General features: G+C 38.2%; 1 protein-coding gene across 5 annotated transcripts in view; it reads left to right on the top strand.

The window, feature by feature from the left end:
- The window catches only part of LOC124804661 (zinc transporter 1), a 682,916-nt gene extending 664,164 nt beyond the window's left edge, over positions 1-18,752 (top strand). For all 5 annotated transcript variants that reach the window (XM_047264896.1, XM_047264897.1, XM_047264900.1 and 2 more), the window contains 3 exons: positions 2,663-2,749; positions 3,254-3,436; positions 18,081-18,752. In XM_047264896.1, the coding sequence (XP_047120852.1) occupies positions 2,663-2,749; positions 3,254-3,436; positions 18,081-18,341 (531 nt within the window). In that variant the 3' untranslated portion in view covers positions 18,342-18,752. The remainder of the gene's footprint in view (positions 1-2,662; positions 2,750-3,253; positions 3,437-18,080) is intronic.
- Positions 18,753-18,974: the final 222 nt, after the last annotated feature.

Genomic DNA, 18,974 nt, shown 5'->3' with positions numbered 1-18,974 from the left:
GTGCCCTTGTCGCTCTAGGTTTCCCCAGTCGCGAGTCATAGGCTGGAATGTTCCGTGCTCCCTAAGACGCCGATCAATTGCTTCGAACGTCTTCCTGTCGGGACACCTTCGTTCTGGAAATCTGTATCAATACAAACGTACCGCGCCACGGCTATGGTCCCGTGCTAATCCATACATCAAATGGGCATCTGCCAACTCCGCATTTGTAAACATTGCACTGACTGCAAAACCACGTTCGTGATGAACACTAACCTATTGATGCTACGTACTGATGTGCTTGATGCTAGTACTGTAGAGCAATGAGTCGCATGTCAACACAAGCACCAAAGTCAACATTACCTTCCTTCAATTGGGCCAACTGGCAGTGAATCGAGTAAGTACAGTACATACTGACGAAACTAAAATGAGCTCTAACATGGAAATTAAGCGTTTCCGGACACATGTCCACATAACATCTTTTCTTTATTTGTGTGTGAGGAATGTTTTCTGAAAGTTTGGCCATACCTTTTTGTAACACCCTGTATAGTGATTGAATGCCAGAATGGTTGTAGTACATTCATTCTGGCTCACTGTACCTATACCTGGTGTCACAAGCAAACGTATGTCAAGACTAACTGATTCCCTTCCCATTCCCCACATCAATTAGCACTCTCTTCCTGGATTTTCCATCCCATTGTCAAGAACCAATCTGACCTCACATAACTGCACACTGCAGTAAATTTTCAGCTGCACTACCAATGATTTCCCTCCAATTTGAAAATATGTCATTACATTCCCATATCATGAAGAGCTTCGAATTCTGAAGACACCAATTTCACTCGTGCAGCAATGCAACAATGTGTAATAATTTCTTCTACCCAAGTGACTGATTCAACATAATGGATTTTTAGGTGTTTCTGTATAGACATGAGAGAACATTTTCTGCATTAGCAGTGGTGGAACTCTGCCATCATTTTTGTATGACAGGAGGCAATGGAGCTACAGATACTTGATCCAGTAAAGAAGTTAACCCTTAGCCATGGTGCTGGCATTTTAGCTGTGTAGAATGTCATCTTTCACATTACTGTGTTCTCTTTGCATGTTGCATTATTATTCTTTCCCTTGTGATGTAGTCATTCTAAGACACACATACCATTATCCAAAGTTTGATTGCGCATGAACATAATAACTTTCCCAATCTAAATCATAGGACAAAAAAACAGCAACATAAAATAATTGTCACCTGAAGATGACATGAGAAGCCAAAAACTGCTTCATGACCAGATAAATATAATTCTGCAGAACATTAGGGCGCCTTTTCCTTTTTTAATATTAAAATAATTTTCCTCTGCATAATCCATTAGAAATATTTTGTAAATTATTTTTACACTCATTGTTTTCTTGCCACTTCAGATCAGTAGCTCGATGCAGAAGACAGAAAATTTTTCACAAAGAATAAATTTTCAACAAAATATTTACTAATTCATCCACTTAAGCATTCTTTACATCAGGTTACAGAACTGCATTACAATGAGTGATATTGTTTTGACCTTTCATCCCAATAAAGCTCCATAAAACACAAGGACAGTCTTCAGAGTGCAGCCACAATCTTCTTTCAATCGCTGGCTGTCAGCTAATAGACTGAATTGTCTTGCACTCTATATGTGTTTGTATTCCAATACATATTTTGATGTATTTTAAGCACACTGCCAAACATGACATCCTTCATTTCAGTGACTGCTTCACAGCCTGTGCACATGGATCCTGCCCACCAACACCAGCTTTTCTGAATTGTACAGGTGGGAACTTTCCCTGCAATACATCCTATGTACCTGTAACCCTCCTGGCCTCAACCTTTGTCAGCCACTGTCCTCACCCATCCAGCCCCTTCCCTGTTCCCATTCCAGCACTACACAGCCGTCGTTCCACCATCACAGTCTTTTTACTTCTCTCCTTTTCCACTATGCACCCCCTCTCCATCTCTCCCCTGCCCCCTCCATCTAACCTGCAGCACCTCACTGTCCGCTGCCCCTACCATACTATCCCTCCCCACCCTCCCCCTCCCCGCCCCAGCCTCCTCCTTATCCCCACCCGGTCACCATTCCCATCACACACCGGTGCTGCTACTCGCATTGTGGGTTCAGTTGCCTGAGACTGCTCTCTCTCTCTCTCTCTCTCTCTCTCTCTCTCTCTCTCTCTCTCTCTCTCTCTCTCTCTGTGTGTGTGTGTGTGTGTGTGTGTGTGTGTGTGTGTGTGTGTGTGTGTTAGACAGATTAAATTTTGCTGGAATAACCAGTGACAACATTAAGCAGTGTAGTGATAGGTTATATTATTAATAGGGCCTACAGTACACAGATTAAGTCTCTGTGACTCACTTATGTTTGGTTTATGTATACCTTCACTCATAGTTCATCCCTGAAAGTTCTCCTTGAGATCTATGGAATTCAGCACATGATTGAATATGGGATGCAGTTACATGTTGGTCTTTCCACACCACTGTATGTATCATGGCGTGCCGAGAAATGGGAACATATAGTACAACTTTCTTGTGTTGTTGCTTCATAATGCCCAAGAGATGGGGATCGACTAGTTGCCAATGAAATTTAATATTTCTTTCAGTTTAACAAAAAAACTATTCATAGAAAAACTATTTGCTCTGTATTCACTTGATATTTATTTGCAGGATTATGCAAAGAAATCTCAAAAAATAATTGACTTCTTTGAAGAACAAGGGATAACTCAAGTGACGATCCAACCAGAATTTTTTGAGGTATGTTGGCACTCTATGTTAAAATTTCAAATAGATAACAGAATGATGGATTTCATGGCCAGTAATTACTTATAACGTCCAGGCTGCAAGACAACCAGATAAGGCTTACATAGCAAAACACTCTTTACAATGTGAACACACAAAACAAAAATTTTAGAAGCTAATATTTTAGTGAACACATTGCATTGTTTTGTGAGCTTTCATAGTGACGTAAAAAGAAGTGTATAAACATTTAATGATTTTGACAGAAAGAAAGTGTACTTAAAGTTAAATAAAACATAAATGCTGATTTTGCATGGCAAGGAATTTCAATGGTTGAAGAGCTGAGAGATTTCTACTCAGTTTCCAGTCCTTCACCTCTGAAGACATCTCCAATGGGTGGGAATAAATGTCTGTGAATAGATTTACACATTGACCACAGCCACATGGATGTTTTAAGAGAAGAATTTTAAGAAAATTTTGCAGTTTTATAGTAGTAACAGTGATCTTCTTTCTGTCTGACAGACTGACAATGACACCAACATTATTGCACTGCCAAGCATTGAAGAGAAAAGCTGCCTGGTACAGTGTCGTGGCCAGGGCTGCATCGAGAGACACTGCTGCCTCAAGTTGGTGCCTGGCGTCTCTGTGGACCCCGCCTGCAAACAACTGCCCCAGAAGGGTACCCCAGACAAGGAGTGCATTAAGGTGCAGTTTACTTCCAACTGCTTTGGAAGAATATAGTATATTTTTTTGGTAGTTCCAGTGTTTCCTTTGTGTCTGCTCAAAATTCTTTCCAATTGATTATGATTTATTATGATGTGGTTTCCAATCTGAAGATTGGTTACATCCTCCTGAACCTGCTTACTGAAGTCAAATCCTGGTCTCTCTCTCTAATTTTAGTCCCTCCCCCCCCACATTCCAACCCCTTGATTCGGCACTTCTTCATTTATTATCTGATCAACCCATCTAATCTTCAGAATTCTTTTGTAGCACCATATTCCAAAATCTTCAGTCCACTTCTGGCCTGAGCTCTTTATTGTTCATTTTTTGCTTCTGTATAATGCTGCACTCCAGAAAAATACTAGCAGAAAAGCCCTTCTGTGTATTACCAGTCTGTGTTTTATATTCTCTTTACTTGAGATATCATAAGGTGTTCTGCTACCCAAGCAGAAAAACTCATCTGCTACTTTCAGCATATCATTTCTGAAGCTAATTGTGTTAGCATGGCCTTATTTAATTCAACTTCATTCCATTACTCTGGTCTCTGAAACTGACATTCGACCGGGAGAGCGGCGAGCTAACCATATGCCCCTCCATATCCATATCCACATCCAGTGACACCTATGAGCTGAGGATGAGACAGCGGCCGGTCAGTACCATTGGGCTTTCATGACCCATTTGGGAGTAGTTTAGTTTTTTTAAGTACATGCCATTACCCTTGTTTAACTTTTGTTGTTGTCGTTCATCATCTTATAACCTCTTTCCAAGGCACATCCACTCCATTCAGCTGCTCTTCTAAGGCACAGTTCACACTGAGGCTACACTATATACGATGCGACTCTATGTATTGTGCAAAAGCAACTCGTATCAGTGAGCTTGTAGAAACATAGTTGAAGCAACTTAACTGGTTCACACTGTAACGACAGTGATAAGACAAACACATACCTCTGTCATATCCCCTGGCGCAACACAGTATGCAGTGACTCCTTGCAATTTGCATTGTACAGTACATGGTGATGGAAATTTCATCTGACATGCCTAAAAAAATGTTTTATGTAGACGAAGTTAATTTCTCAATAAAACTTTACTTTTCACATAAAGTATTAAAAGCCACTGTTTTGGGATTCACATATTCTCTGCTATGCTGTCTTTCACATTTGGTTTTGAAGTTATTCTTAAAAAAACAACTTATAGTCCGGCCTCACATCTTGATAATGTACTGGATTTCTTTTCATTATTGTGCCTAGTTATTATAGTAGTTTGCAATTAAGTAAATCACTTGGTATTTTTTAAGAAGTTCGCACTGAAGTTGAAGTCACTGGCCGGTTCACTACTGGTAGGCTTCAGGTCACAGAGTACTACATTCAAAATATAGCTAATATATCAGAATTGCTTTTAAGGGTGGAGGGAGAGTGATACCTTGTTCCATTCTTGAGTAAATAAATAAGATACGTTGGAGATTATCTGTGATGAGGTTGGCTGCTATGTGCCACATGCAAGGCTGTTGCTACCTGCTGTAGCCTGCTATGCAGAGTACACAGCTGCCCTAGGTTTATCTTTTTTGTATGCTGATGATACAGGCCAAAGCTCAAAATGGAAAACTTACTGAAATGGAAAAAAAAGAAATGAAATGAAGACACAAAAAGTCATCTGTTGATGATGTCGAGTGGATGTTACGTCAGTCAATGCTCCCTCATTTCAGGAAACTTTGTGACAGGCATAAGAGATCTGAAATCTAATTTCTTGTTACTTGTGAATGAGCAGATGGATAAAACCAAGGAGAAGATGTCAGATTTTCCTTATCATGAGCTACTTCCAATTTTTCACACACATTATCTACACGTACACAGAGTTCACCACCCATTTTTACAGTCAGTGATGACTGATCTCACTTCAAATCCAGCAGCATTTCTTCTGAATACTCCTAAAGCTGGATCATATACTACTTTGCAAAACTGAACTGTTGCGAAAATACTGTCCTAAGTCTATTAATTTGAAACCATGCATCATACTGAGTAAAGTACCATACTAGCTGGTCATACAAAAAAATAAACTTTTCATGGTGGCACTTTTAATGTAATTCACATGCTTCTTCCAGCTTGCCTTATTGTTAAAGAGTAGCTTCTCAGCTGAATGAACATGATGAGGAAAGATAAAATTCCTGAAAGACTTAAGTACGTGGTAGTAACACTCATTTACATAAGTAGAGATAAAGGAGTGGCTTCTAATTGTAGAAATGTCATCCTACTACCTACATTACCAAGTTTTAGTTTTGTAAATGGCTTCTCTACATAGACTGCAACCTGAAACCTCATAAACTCTTTGTGGATACAATTAGAAAAGAAAATCACTCTGCCGGCAATTTCTGGTGAGGTACTGAACAGAATTGAGGGGAAGAGGAATTTGTTGAACAGAACTTGACTAGAACAGAACTTGCCAGGACACATTCTGAGGCATCAAGGGATCACCAATATAGTACTGGAGGGAAGTGTGAAGGTTAAAAATCATAGAGGGAGACCAAGAGATGAATATGCTAAGCAGATTCAGAAGAATGTAGGTTTCAGTAGTTATTCGGAGATGAAGAGGCTTGCTCAGGATAGAGTAGCATGGAAGGCTGCATCAAACCAGTCTCTGGACTGAAGTCCACCATCACCACCACCACCACCACCAACAACAACAACAACAACAACAACAACATAACTCTAGTAGGGCTACTAAAATATTAAGGCATTAATGCCATTCATCTTGCATGGATGATGTCATATTAACAGATTACACAACAGGACATGACTAGAGTTGAAGTGGGAGAAACATTAATAATGATATATCCACAAGGTTCAGTGCTAGTTCCACTCCATCTTGATCAGCCTAAACGATCTGCATTCTACATCATTCATTCATACTTTCTTCAAAAACTAATTTATTATGATGGTTGCACAAGTACTTTGATAAAGAACTCAAACACGGCCATGTTAGAGACACCCACAAGAATATGGTAACAAGTTTACAGCTAATTCACAGATTAGATTAGATTAGTACTTGTTCCATAGATCATGAATACGACACTTCGCAATGATGTGGAACATGTCAGGTTAATAAAAGGTGCTTATACAGATTCAGATTCAGATTATTTATTGGTCATTCAGCATTATTACATGCAATAGACTTCATCAGTTCACTTAGCCTATTAATTTTACAAAATAAATTTTTACATATTTAAGTTGATATTGGGCATTTCTAAAAATTCTTCTAATGAATAGAATGGATTAGTTAACAAGAATTTATGTACATTTTCTTTAAATGATTTGTCAGGCTTGATTGATGCATTTTTAGACAATTTGTTATATATTTTAATTGCCATATACTTAGCACTATTGTTTGTTTTAGCTAATCTATTTTGTGGTAACAGCAGAGAAGTACAGGTTCTTGTATAGTAGTCATGCCTCTGATTTGTTACACTTAAATTAGGTAGTTCAGCAAGTACGTAGTTAACACTGTCAAGAATTTATAAATTAATAACTGTTAAAATTCTATATTTAATGAACAATGGTTTACAATTTGTTCTGTTATCTAAAAAATGGTTCAAATGGCTCTGAGCACTATGGGACTTAACATCTATGGTCATCAGTCCCCTAGAACTTAGAACTACTTACACCAAACTAACCTAAGGACAGCACACAACACCCAGTCATCACGAGGCAGAGAAAATCCCTGACCCCGCCGGGAATCGAACCCGGGAACCCGGGCGTGGGAAACGAGAACACTACCGCACGACCACGAGCTGCGGACCATTCTGTTATCTACCTTAGCCATTACTCTGACTGCTTTCTTCTGGATCACCATAATTTCATTTATTTTTCTGCTGTTTCCCCTGAGTATTAACCCATACCTTAAAACAGATTGAAAAAAGGCAAAGTACACTGTCCTTACGTACTCAAGTGTCGCACAACACATAAGTCTCTTCAACAAATATATAACTCTTGACAAGCTAACCTCTATGTGATCAACATGAGACTTCCATCTTAGACTGTTGTCAAGTATGATACCTAAAAACTTTGCCTTTTGTTTTTCTATTTTTGTAGTCTTTGATAGGCTGAACCACATATTCTGGGTCTTTTCCTCATTTAATAGTAGACAATTTGCATTAAACCATGATGTTGCATTTTCTTTTGCCAATTTCATATCACTTACAAGGTTATCAAGTACATGGTTTACAGATAGAAAAGTTGTATCGTCTGCATACATATATGTCTTTTCATCTATATTTCCTGGTAAGTCATTTATGTGTAAAAGGAAAAGAAGTGGTCCCAATTTAGATCCCTGTGGCACTCCATGTTGAACCTCGAGTGTGTTTCACAGATAACTTCCTGAACTCACCACCTGTTTCCTTTTATTGAGGTATGATTTGATGAGTTTTAAACTTTTATCACACATTCCATAGTACTCAAGTTTTGAGAGCAAAAGTGAGTGGTCAACACAGTCAAAAACTTTGCTCAGATCTGTGTGTGAGCATGGTCCTCGAATGCTGCTAAAATGTTAATGCTCTGACAGAATTACAATGTCATCGGCGAACCTCAAAGTTTTTATTTCTTCTCCATGGATTTTAATACCTACTCCGAATTTTTCTTTTGTTTCCTTCACTGCTTGCTCAATATACAGATTGAATAACGTCGGGGAGAGGCTACAACCTTGTCTCACTCCCTTCCTAACCACTGCTTCCCTTTCATGCCCCTCAACTCTTATAACTGCCATTTGGTTTCTATACAAATTGTAAATAGCCTTTCGCTCCCTGTATTTTACCCCTGCCACCTTCAGAATTTGAAAGAGAGTATTCCAGTCAACATGCTCTATAGCATGTATAGCTGACCTTCCTTTTCTGTAACCAAACTGTGATGCACTTAACATACCATTTAGTTCTAGGTACTCATACATCTGCTGATATATTATGCCTTCAAAGACTTTTCCTAGTACTGGAATGAATGAAATTGGTCTGTAGTTTGCAGGATCTGATTTGATACCCTTCTTAAAGACTGGAGTTACCTTGGATAGTTTGAGAGGATCAGGAAAAACCCCTTCTATGAGACACAGGTTTATAGAATATGTTAATGGCGCTGCTATGTAATGTATGATTTCTTTCAACAGTGTGTTTGACATATTAAAAATATCAGTACTGTATGAATTTTTCATTTCTTTGATTATTTTAAGAACTTCATGTTGGCGTACCTCTTTAAAGTGTTTCAATCATGATCTGATTCTATTGTGATTTAGGTTTACTCTCTTAAGATAATCTATACATGTTACATTGGGTTTACTGATCAACTTTTTGATATCATCAGCACAGTTTACAAAATATTTATTGAATGTATCTGTTGGTATTGGGACTGTCTTGTCAAAGTTTTTGACTTCACCTTTAACAGTATTAATTACTGAACAGGCTGTTTTGCATTGGTTTTTACTATTTTTTATGATATTTGTGTTGTATCTTTGTTTTGCCAATTGTAACTCTTTCTTATACAGTTTCTTAGTGGCTTTTTTGAGATTCTTAATTTCATTAGAATTGTTTACTTTGGCAAGGCGCTTCAACACCAGTAGCTTATTTTTTTAGATTCTCCAGTTCTTTGGTGTACCACAATTTACCCTTTCTTGTTTTATGATATTTCTTTTGAACAATATGGGCTTTTAAAGTGCCTGTTAAGTAATTGTGGAAAGTTTCATAAACTGTTTGGGCACTGGAATCACAGTTTTGAAATAATTTGTCCCAGTTTGTTATGCTCGGCTGGTGTGTTAGTTTTATGAGATTGTGTTTTTTTAATATCAAGGTATTGGTTTTTGTTAACTTTTGTGCAGCCTTGCTCTCATCCCCTTTTATAAAATGTCTTAACTCTACTTTTAACATGGAGTGGTCTGAGAAAACAAATTCCTTTACCTTGGCGGAGTACATATCACGAACACAGTTGACAAAAGCATTATCCAAGCATGCTTGTAATCTTGTTGGTTCTGAATTTACATGATGGAAGTTGTGCTGCCTTAGCATATTCAGTAACTTATTTACACTGGCTTCGTTACATGTTACATCAAAGCTTGAATTAAAAGTCTCCCCCAATTACAGTTACATACTGTTTCCATTTCGTCATGTAGCAGAGTACACTGTCTAAATTATCTAAAAAAGTTTTATCATCTGCATGAGGGGAATGGTAAATACATACTATGATAAGTTTCATTATATCACATATGATCCCAGTAATTTCAAAGTGTTTCTCTACACATGCCCAACTAAGATCTAGTGCTCTACACACTATTTCATTTGAAACATAGATAACAGTACCACCATTACGGTACTGAGACCTGCAAAAACTGTTTCCATATTTATAACCTTCTGGTACATAGTATTGTATTTGTTCTGTTTTAAGCCAATGTTCTGATAGACATAAGAAAGAAAACTTATTCTGTGGCAATGACTCCTCCAGAATTTCAACTTTACTTTCAAGACCTTGAATGTTTAAAAATAGGATGTTGTTGTGACTTATCTGTGAGTTAGCAGGCTGGTTTTTCACATTTTTATTTTCTTCTTGGCTTGAAACCATAAAAAATTATCACTGAATGACACAGATGTATTTTTCCTTTGGCTCCTCCTTAAGCATTGCTGTGTTGCTGCTATAGTTGTCATTGGTTCTGCTACTGCTGCTGCTGTTCTTGTTGCTGTTGCTTCTGATGATAATGATGGTGCTGCTGTTGTTTCACTTATTTCTGGTGTTTGTTGTTCCACAACTGCTGTGCCTCTCTGTGAATTGTTAACTTTTGGAGTGTTCACTTGCATTAATAAAATTTCACATTTGTCTTGGAGAGGTGTAGCTTCACCGACAGCAGATTTCACATTTGTGTCTCCAGGTAACACACACTTCCTGTCCATGAGAGGTATGACTTTTCTATCATCACACTGCACATTTGAGATTTTATTTACTAGTTCTAAAATTTTTGTTACTATTAAGTTTTTTCCAAGTACATTTAGATGAGAACCGTGTGTTGTATGAATTCTTTTCCCTAAATTGCTGATGTTCACAAATGTTACATTATCAAACCTCTTGCAAATATTTTGCATCTCTTTATTTGCAGTTTCAATTTCTTTATTTGCACAGGACCATTCTATCAAGTCGTAATGATGTGGCACTGAAAAAACAATACCATTTGTTCCTCTCAGCTCATACAGTTTTCTTTTTAGTGAGATTAAGAGATCGTTTTTTACGTTCCTAGCGACATCATTTGATCCTGCCAGGAAGATGGAAAAGTCCTTTTTGCTCAATGAGGAAATTTTTTCTTGACTCATTGATGTAGCAGCACTGAATTTTGCTCCTGGTTTTATTGTACAGTTAAAATTAAAATTCCGACTGCTTGTACGCCGAAATTCAGTGCCTATGTTTCGTCCTTGGCTGTTGGCATACAGTTCAATTTTACTAGTACTTGCTGTTCCAAGACTACCTGTTTTCTGTCTACCTTTGCAGTAAGCGAAGTCTTGTTTGGCACTATTTATTATGTCTTTTTTGTTAACACACGTCGATATTGTCTCAGTAGAATAGCTTAACGGTTTAAGATTTTTCATGAGCACTTTCACATATGATCTTTTACTTAACTGCCTTTGAAATATTCCATGTTTTACCTCATTCACAAAGTTGTTTGGTTTTCCACATGATACACTCGAACTGTTAACAACACTGTCACAATCCGTAGTCGAAAGAGCTTGAATGTAATTTTCGCTCACTATGTTTATGTTTCTTTCACCGTTTTCTGTATCTTGTATTATCTGTTTGCGTCTTTTGTACTTCACTTCCGTCCAATTCGCAGACATATTCGTACTTTCATGGCGCGATTTTATCATGTTCGTTACACATTACACAAAATATTACATGACCATTACTATTTTTAATTTTTGGTGGGGGTCGGGGAAATTACACACTTACTATATACAAAAATTCATCTAATGAGTAGAAGGAGTTGCCATTAAGAAATTCTTTTAATTTCCTTTTAAATGCTATATGGCTATCTGTCAGACTTCTGATGCTATTAGGTAAGTGAACAAAGACTTTTGTGGCAGCATAATTTACCCCTTTCTGAGCCAAAGTTAGATTTAACCTTGAGTTGTGAAGATCATCCTTTCTCCTAGTGTTGTAGCCATGTACACTGCTATTACTTTTGAATTCGTTTGGATTGTTAATTTCATAAGTGCATATATATATTGTGAGGCTACAGTGAAGATCTCTAGCTCTTTAAATAAGTGTCTGCAGGATAATCTTGGATGAGCTCCAGCAATTAATCTGATTACACGCTTTTGTGCAATGAACACTCTTTTACTCATTGATGAGTTACCCCAGAATATGATGCCATACGAAAGCAGAGAATGAAAATAGGCATGGTAAGCTAATTTACTCAGATGTATATCACCAAAATTTGCAATGACCCTAATAGCATAAGTAGCTCAACTCAAACGTTTCAGCAAATCCTCTGTGTTTTTTTTTCCAGTTCAACCCCTCGTCAATGCAGACACCTAGAAATTTTGAATATTCTACCTTAGCTACCGATTTCTGATCAAAGTCTATTTTTATTAATGGTATCATTCCATTTATTGTGTGGAACCGTATATACCGTGTTTTGTCAAAGTTTAATGAGAGCCCATTTGCAGGGAACCTCTTAATGATTTTCTGAAAAACATCGTTTACAATTTCACCAGTTAATTCTTGTTTGTTGGGTGTGATAGCTATACTTGTATCATCGGCAAAAAGTATCAGCTTTGCATCTTCGTGAATATAGAATGGCAAGTCATTAATATATATTAAGAACAGCAGAGGACCCAAGACCGAACCTTGTGGCACCCCATTCTTGATTGTTCCCCAATTTGAGAAATCACCAGTTTTTTTGCATATTATGTGAACTGCTTATTTCAACTTTCTGCACTCTTCCAGTTAGGTATGATTTAAACCATTTGAGCGCTGACCCATTTATACCACAGTACTTGAGCTTATCTAGAAGTATTCCATGATTTAAACAATCAAAAGCCTTTGATAGATCACAAAAAAATCCCAGTAGGTGACTTCCGGTTACTCAGAGCATTTAATATTTCATTAGCGAAAGTGTATATAGCATTTTCCATTGAAAAACCCTTCTGGAAACCAAACTGACATTTTGTTAAAACGTTATTTTTACAAAGGTGTGAAGCTACTCTACAATGCATTACTTTTTCAACAGTCTAGCTGCTGAAGAGAGATTGGGCGGTAGTTGTTGACATCAGACGTATCCCCTTTTTTATGCAGTGGTTTAACAATGGCATACTTCAGTCTATCTGGAAAAATACCCTGCTTCAGAGAGCTATTACATATGTAGCTAAGAATTCCACTTATTTCTTGGGAACAAGCTTTTATTATCTTGCTGGAAATGCCATCAATTCCATGTGAGCTTTTATTCTTGAGAGTGTTTATTATCTGCCTCATTTCAGGAGGAGAGGTGGATGGAATTTCTATTGTATCAAATGGTGTGGGTAAGGCCTCTTCCATTAACTGCCTTGCTTCTTCTAATGAACATTTAGATCCTATTTTCTCTACAACATTTAAAAAATGATTATTCAAAATGTTTTCGACTTCCAGATTGTTGTTTATCAAGTTTACATTCACTTTGATGGTGATTCCGTCATCCTGTACTCTTGGTTGCCCTGTCTCCCTTGTAATAATATTCCAAATTGTTTTGATTTTGCTATCAGAGGTATTAATCTCAGACATGATCCACATGCTTTTGGACTTTTTAATAACCTTTCTTAATGTAGCACAGTAGTTTTTATAATATTTGGCTGTATCTGGGTCATTACTCTTTCTTGTTGTTAGATACAGTTCCCTTTTGGGGTTACAAGATATTTTTATTCCTTTAGTAAGCCAAGGTTTTATGCATGATTTCTTATAATTATATTTAACTACTTTCTTGGGGAAACAGTTTTCAAATTCTCTTACAAGTGTATCATGAAACAAGTTATATTTTAAATTAGCATCGGGTTCCTTGTACACCTCATCCCAGTCTAGCTGCTGAAGATTTTCTCTGAAATTTGTAATTGTTGACTCATTAATTGAACACACAACTTTGGAGGGTAGTTTTGAATTACTGAATGGAGCTATGTCATATACTGTAACTAGCTGAGCACCATGATCAGAAAGCCCATTCTCAACGGGACAAGAATTTATGTTTTTAAACCTATCTTGGTCTATAAAAGTGTTATCTATCAATGTGCTGCTGTCCTTTACTATCCGAGTAGGAAAATTAATGACAGATGTCAAATTGAAAGAACCGAGCAAGACTTCCAGGTCATTCTTCCTATTACACTCTTTCAGTGAATCAACATTCAAGTCCCCACAAATAATAATTTGCTTTCCCCTATCTTACAGATAGCACAACAAGGCATCCAAGTTTTCCAGGAATAAATGAAAGTTTCCTGAAGGGGACCAATGTACTGTTACAGTTATAAAGGAGCCCTCCTTCAGTTTAAGTTGACAGGCACATGCTTCTATATGTTGCTCAAGGCAAAGCTTTGTTGTATCTAAGCTTTCTACACAATGATAACTTTTGACATATATGGCAACTCCTCCTCCCACCTTATTCTCTCTACTCATATGTGTAGCTAGTTTATAACCACTGATATTTACCTTCTCCATATCAGACACAATGTGATGCTCAGACAGGTATAGTATATCTATTAAATTATCAGATTCAATGTGATCTAAACAAACCAGGAACTCATATAGTACTAGGGACAGAAAGTTGGCTGAAACCAGACGTAAATAGTAATGAAATCCTAAACTCAGATTGGAATGTATACCGCAGAGACAGGCTGGACAGTGAAGGGGGAGGCGTGTTTACAGCGATAAGAAGTGCAATAGTATTGAAGGAAATGGATGGAGATCCGAAATGTGAAATGATTTGGGTGAAGGTCACGGTTAAAGCAGGCTCAGACATGGTAATTGGATGTCTCTATAGGCCTCCTGGCTCAGCAGCTGTTGTGGCTGAGCACCTGAAGGATAATTTGGAAAATATTTCGAGTAGATTTCCCCACCATGTTATAGTTGTGGGTGGAGATTTTAACTTGCCGGATATAGACATGGAGACTAAGACGTTTATAACGGGTGGCAGGGACAAAGAATGCAGTGAAATTTTTTTAAGTGCTTTATCTGAAAACTACCTTGAGCAGTTTACAGAGAACCGACTCGGGGCGATAACATATTAGACCTTCTGGTGACAAACAGACCCGAACTATTTGAAAAAGTTAACGCAGAACAGGGAATCCGCGATCATAAAGCGGTTACGGCATCGATGATTTCAGCCGTAAATAGGAATATTAAAAAGGGTAGGAAGATTTTTCTGTTTAGAAAAAGTGACAAAAAGCAGATTTCAGAGTACCTGTTGGCTCAACACAAAAGTTTTGTCTCAAGTACAGATAGTGTTGAGGATCAGTGGACAAAGTTCAAAACCGTCGTACATAATGCGTTAGATGAGTATGTGCCAAGCAAGATCGTAAGCGATGGAAAAGAGCCACCGTGGTACAACAACCGAGTTAGAAAACTGCTGCGGAAGCAAAGGGAACTTCACAGCAAACATAAACATAGCCAAAGCCTTGCAGACAAACAAAAATTACGCAAAGCGAAATGTAGTGTGAGGAGGGCTATGCGAGAGGCGTTCCATGAATTCGAAGGTAAAGTTCTATGTATTGACTTGGCAGAAAATCCTAAGAAATTTTGGTCTTATGTCAAAGCGGTAGGTGAATCAAAACAAAATGTCCAGACACTCTGTGACCAAAATGGTACTGAAACAGAGGATAACAGACTAAAGGCCGAAATACTAAATGTCTTTTTCCAAAGTTGTTTCACAGAGGAAGATTGCACTGTAGTTCCTTCTCTAGATTGTCGCACAGATGACAAAATGGTAGATATCGAAATAGACGACAGAGGGATAGAGAAACAATTAAAATCGCTCAAAAGAGGAAAGGCCTCTGGACCTGATGGGATACCAGTTCAATTTTACACAGAGTACCCGAAAGAACTTGCCCCCCTTCTTGCAGCGGTGTACCGTAGGTCTCTAGAAGAGCGTAGCGTTCCAAAGGATTGGAAAAGGGCACAAGTCATCCCCGTTTTCAAGAAGGGACGTCGAGCAGATGTGCAGAACTATAGACCTATATCTCTAACGTCGATCAGTTGTAGAATTTTGGAACACGTATTATGTTCGAGTATAATGACTTTTCTGGAGACTAGAAATCTACTCTGTAGGAATCAGCATGGGTTTCGAAAAAGACGGTCATGTGAAACCCAGCTCGCGCTATTCGTCCACGAGACTCAGAGGGCCATAGACACGGGTTCACAGGTAGACGCCGTGTTTCTTGACTTCCGCAAGGCGTTCAATACAGTTCCCCACAGTCGTTTAATGAACAAAGTAAGAGCATATGGACTATCAGTTCCTAGATAACAGGACGCAGCATGTCATTCTCAATGGAGAGAAGTCTTCCGAAGTAAGAGTGATTTCAGGTGTGCCGCAGGGGAGTGTCATAGGACTGTTGCTATTCACAATATACATAAATGACCTTGTGGATGACATCGGAAGTTCACTGAGGCTTTTTGCAGACGATGCTGTGGTGTATCGAGAGGTTGTAACAATGGAAAATTGTACTGAAATGCAGGAGGATCTGCAGCGAATTGACGCATGGTGCAGGGAATGGCAATTGAATCTCAATGTAGACAAGTGTAATGTGCTGCGAATACACAGAAAGATAGATCCTTTATCATTTAGCTACAAAATAGCAGGTCAGCAACTGGAAGCAGTTAATACCATAAATTATCTGGGAATACGCATTAGGAGTGATTTAAAATGGAATGATCATATAATGTTGATCGTCGGTAAAGCAGATGCCAGACCAAGATTCATTGGAAGAATCCTAAGGAAATGCAATCCGAAAACAAAGGAAGTAGGTTACAGTACGCTTGTTTGCCCACTGCTTGAATACTGCTCAGCAGTGTGGGATCCATACCAGATAGGGTTGATAGAAGATATAGAGAAGATCCAACGGAGAGCAGCGCGCTTCGTTACAGGATCATTTAGTAATCGCGAAAGCGTTACGGAGATGATTGATAAACTCCAGTGGAAGACTCTGCAGGAGAGACGCTCAGTAGCTCGGTACGGGCTTTTGTCAAAGTTTCGAGAACATACCTTCACCGAAGAGTCCAGCAGTATATTGCTCCCTCCTACGTATATCTCGCGAAGAGACCATGAGGATAAAATCAGAGAGATTAGAGCCCACCCAGAGGCATACCGACAATTCTTCTTTCCACGAACAATACGAGACTGGAATAGAAGGGAGAACCGATAGAGGTACTCAAGGTACCCTCCGCCACACACCGTCAGGTGGCTTGCGGAGTATGGATGTAGATGTAGATGTACTTTATTCTTCAATCCCGGAATATTTTGGTGAAAAATGGTAACATTATTTTTTACTTTACTTTTCTGAGAATCTACTTTTTTCTTTAATCCACTAATATTTTGGTTAAATATGGTAAAATTATTATTTACTTACCTGTTGTGAGAATTTTGTGAGTTTTGGACCTCTTTAGCACCTGCCTGCCTGAACTTCTCATTGGACACTGATATTAGCCTAAAAAAGAATTACATCCATGAGTACTAGTGTCCCCCCCTTATAGATTTCGCTAACAACCCTGCCAGTTTACCCTTCCCTTTCCTATTGAGATGTAGGCCAGGCCTTGTGAGATCCCCCCTATCAATAGCCTCAACAGGAACCAATCCAATGTCTGACAGAGTGGCCGCCCTACGCAACTGATCCAGCTCCATATTTACCCTCCTGACAGAGTGGTTCAACTGGGGCTGATCACGCTGCACGAAAGCGGGCACCAGCCCAACATTGGTATGGGTCATTGCCGAGGCTATTTTCACCAGGTCACAGTGAACAGTTTAACTCTTAAAACAATTTAACTTACAGGTATGATAGAGATAGAGCTTCATGTGCCAAGTTCCTGGTCATCCAGATATATAATTAAATGAGGTGGCATCGACATGAGGATAAGTTAATCAGAAAGCTCATTCTTTCTGCTTTACACATAGGAGACTGTGGGATTGTGCTGACCTGCAGAGAAGATCAATACCATACCTTCACATGAAACTGCCTTAGGGCATAATCTTATCATGGCAATGGGCAAAAAAGTATTTTCTCTACAGGTGAAGTCAGTAAGAATACTGTGTAAAGTTGATAACAGAACATCTTGCAGATCTCTCTTTGAGACCCAGGGATTTTTACATTTATTCCATAATGATAAATTTGTGTTGTTAAAAATAAGTGTAAGTTAAGTATAAAATTCACAAGCACACTACTTGGTTTCATTTCCACATTCCTATCTGGGGTTCATAATGGAGTTTCGTATTTTGGCACAGAAGTTTGTAACAGGTTACTTGTTTATCGACAGCTGATAATGTTCTGTTTAAAGTTAAATGAATTCTTTGTGGTCATTCTATGAAACGGGAATTGATCATCTCTATATAGCTTAACACAGAGCTTTATTACAGTATTTAATCTTCAATTCATTGGTCATCTTTGTTCTTTTAGATCTCCTCACACAGTGTCGCGGAGAGTACAACAACACTTCCCTCTGATGACATTTCAGAGAAAACAGAAACTGACGAAGAGCATAACGCTTGTCAGTCAGCTGGGAGGCAAACACCAGATGAAGAAGAACAAGTTTCTGCAGCAGACGAAACCCAAGTGCCAACTATAAATGAATCTTCTCTCACTTCAGAAGTGGTTAAAGACTTATCTCAGAATAGTGACAAACATGAAAGTGAAGACCCACAAAAGGAATGTTTGTGACAAAAGTTTCTCACTGATGCCTCAGTGGGAAAAAGTGAAGATTCTGCTCTAGGCTATTGACAGTCCTGGGCCCAAATACCAGCCAAACAAGTCCAAAGAAATTTTTCACACAACTATGTTCCTGATAAAATGTTCATCCTGTGTTACCTTTAGCTTTATGTCTTTTAAGACAGCAGTGTTGATGTGTGGTGTTAAATGTTTGTGGCAAATGAAAGTGTGTGTGCAATTTGGCTGATCTAATGTGAAAGAAAATAGAGATTTTGATCTCCAGATATTGGTAGAGTGTCATATGAAATAGTGGGTTTTTTTGCCAAAGATGTGTACTGACAAATATATTTTACTAGTATGTACATATGAACCAGAAAGTTCATTTATTTTATAAACAAATTAAATAAATATGGATACTGTAAAAAGTGTTGCTTTTGTATATGTTGTGAGAATTTTTTTTTATTATAAGACTGTTTGCAACATTGTAATTGTTATTGTTGTAATTGTCATTACTGTACAAATTTTAAAGAAACAAATAAGACAATGTGCTACCTCTTTATCTCAGAGTTGCACTTACACCCAGTATCCCCAAACTGTGGAAGCATAGGCAGAGATGAGGGTGACTAAACTATCTCCAGTGAGATG

Source organism: Schistocerca piceifrons, chromosome 7 (genome assembly GCF_021461385.2).
Source record: "Schistocerca piceifrons isolate TAMUIC-IGC-003096 chromosome 7, iqSchPice1.1, whole genome shotgun sequence".
Taxonomy (NCBI): Eukaryota; Metazoa; Arthropoda; class Insecta; order Orthoptera; family Acrididae; genus Schistocerca; species Schistocerca piceifrons.
Note: the sequence above shows the minus strand (reverse complement) of the source record. Positions and strands in the feature narration are given on the sequence as shown.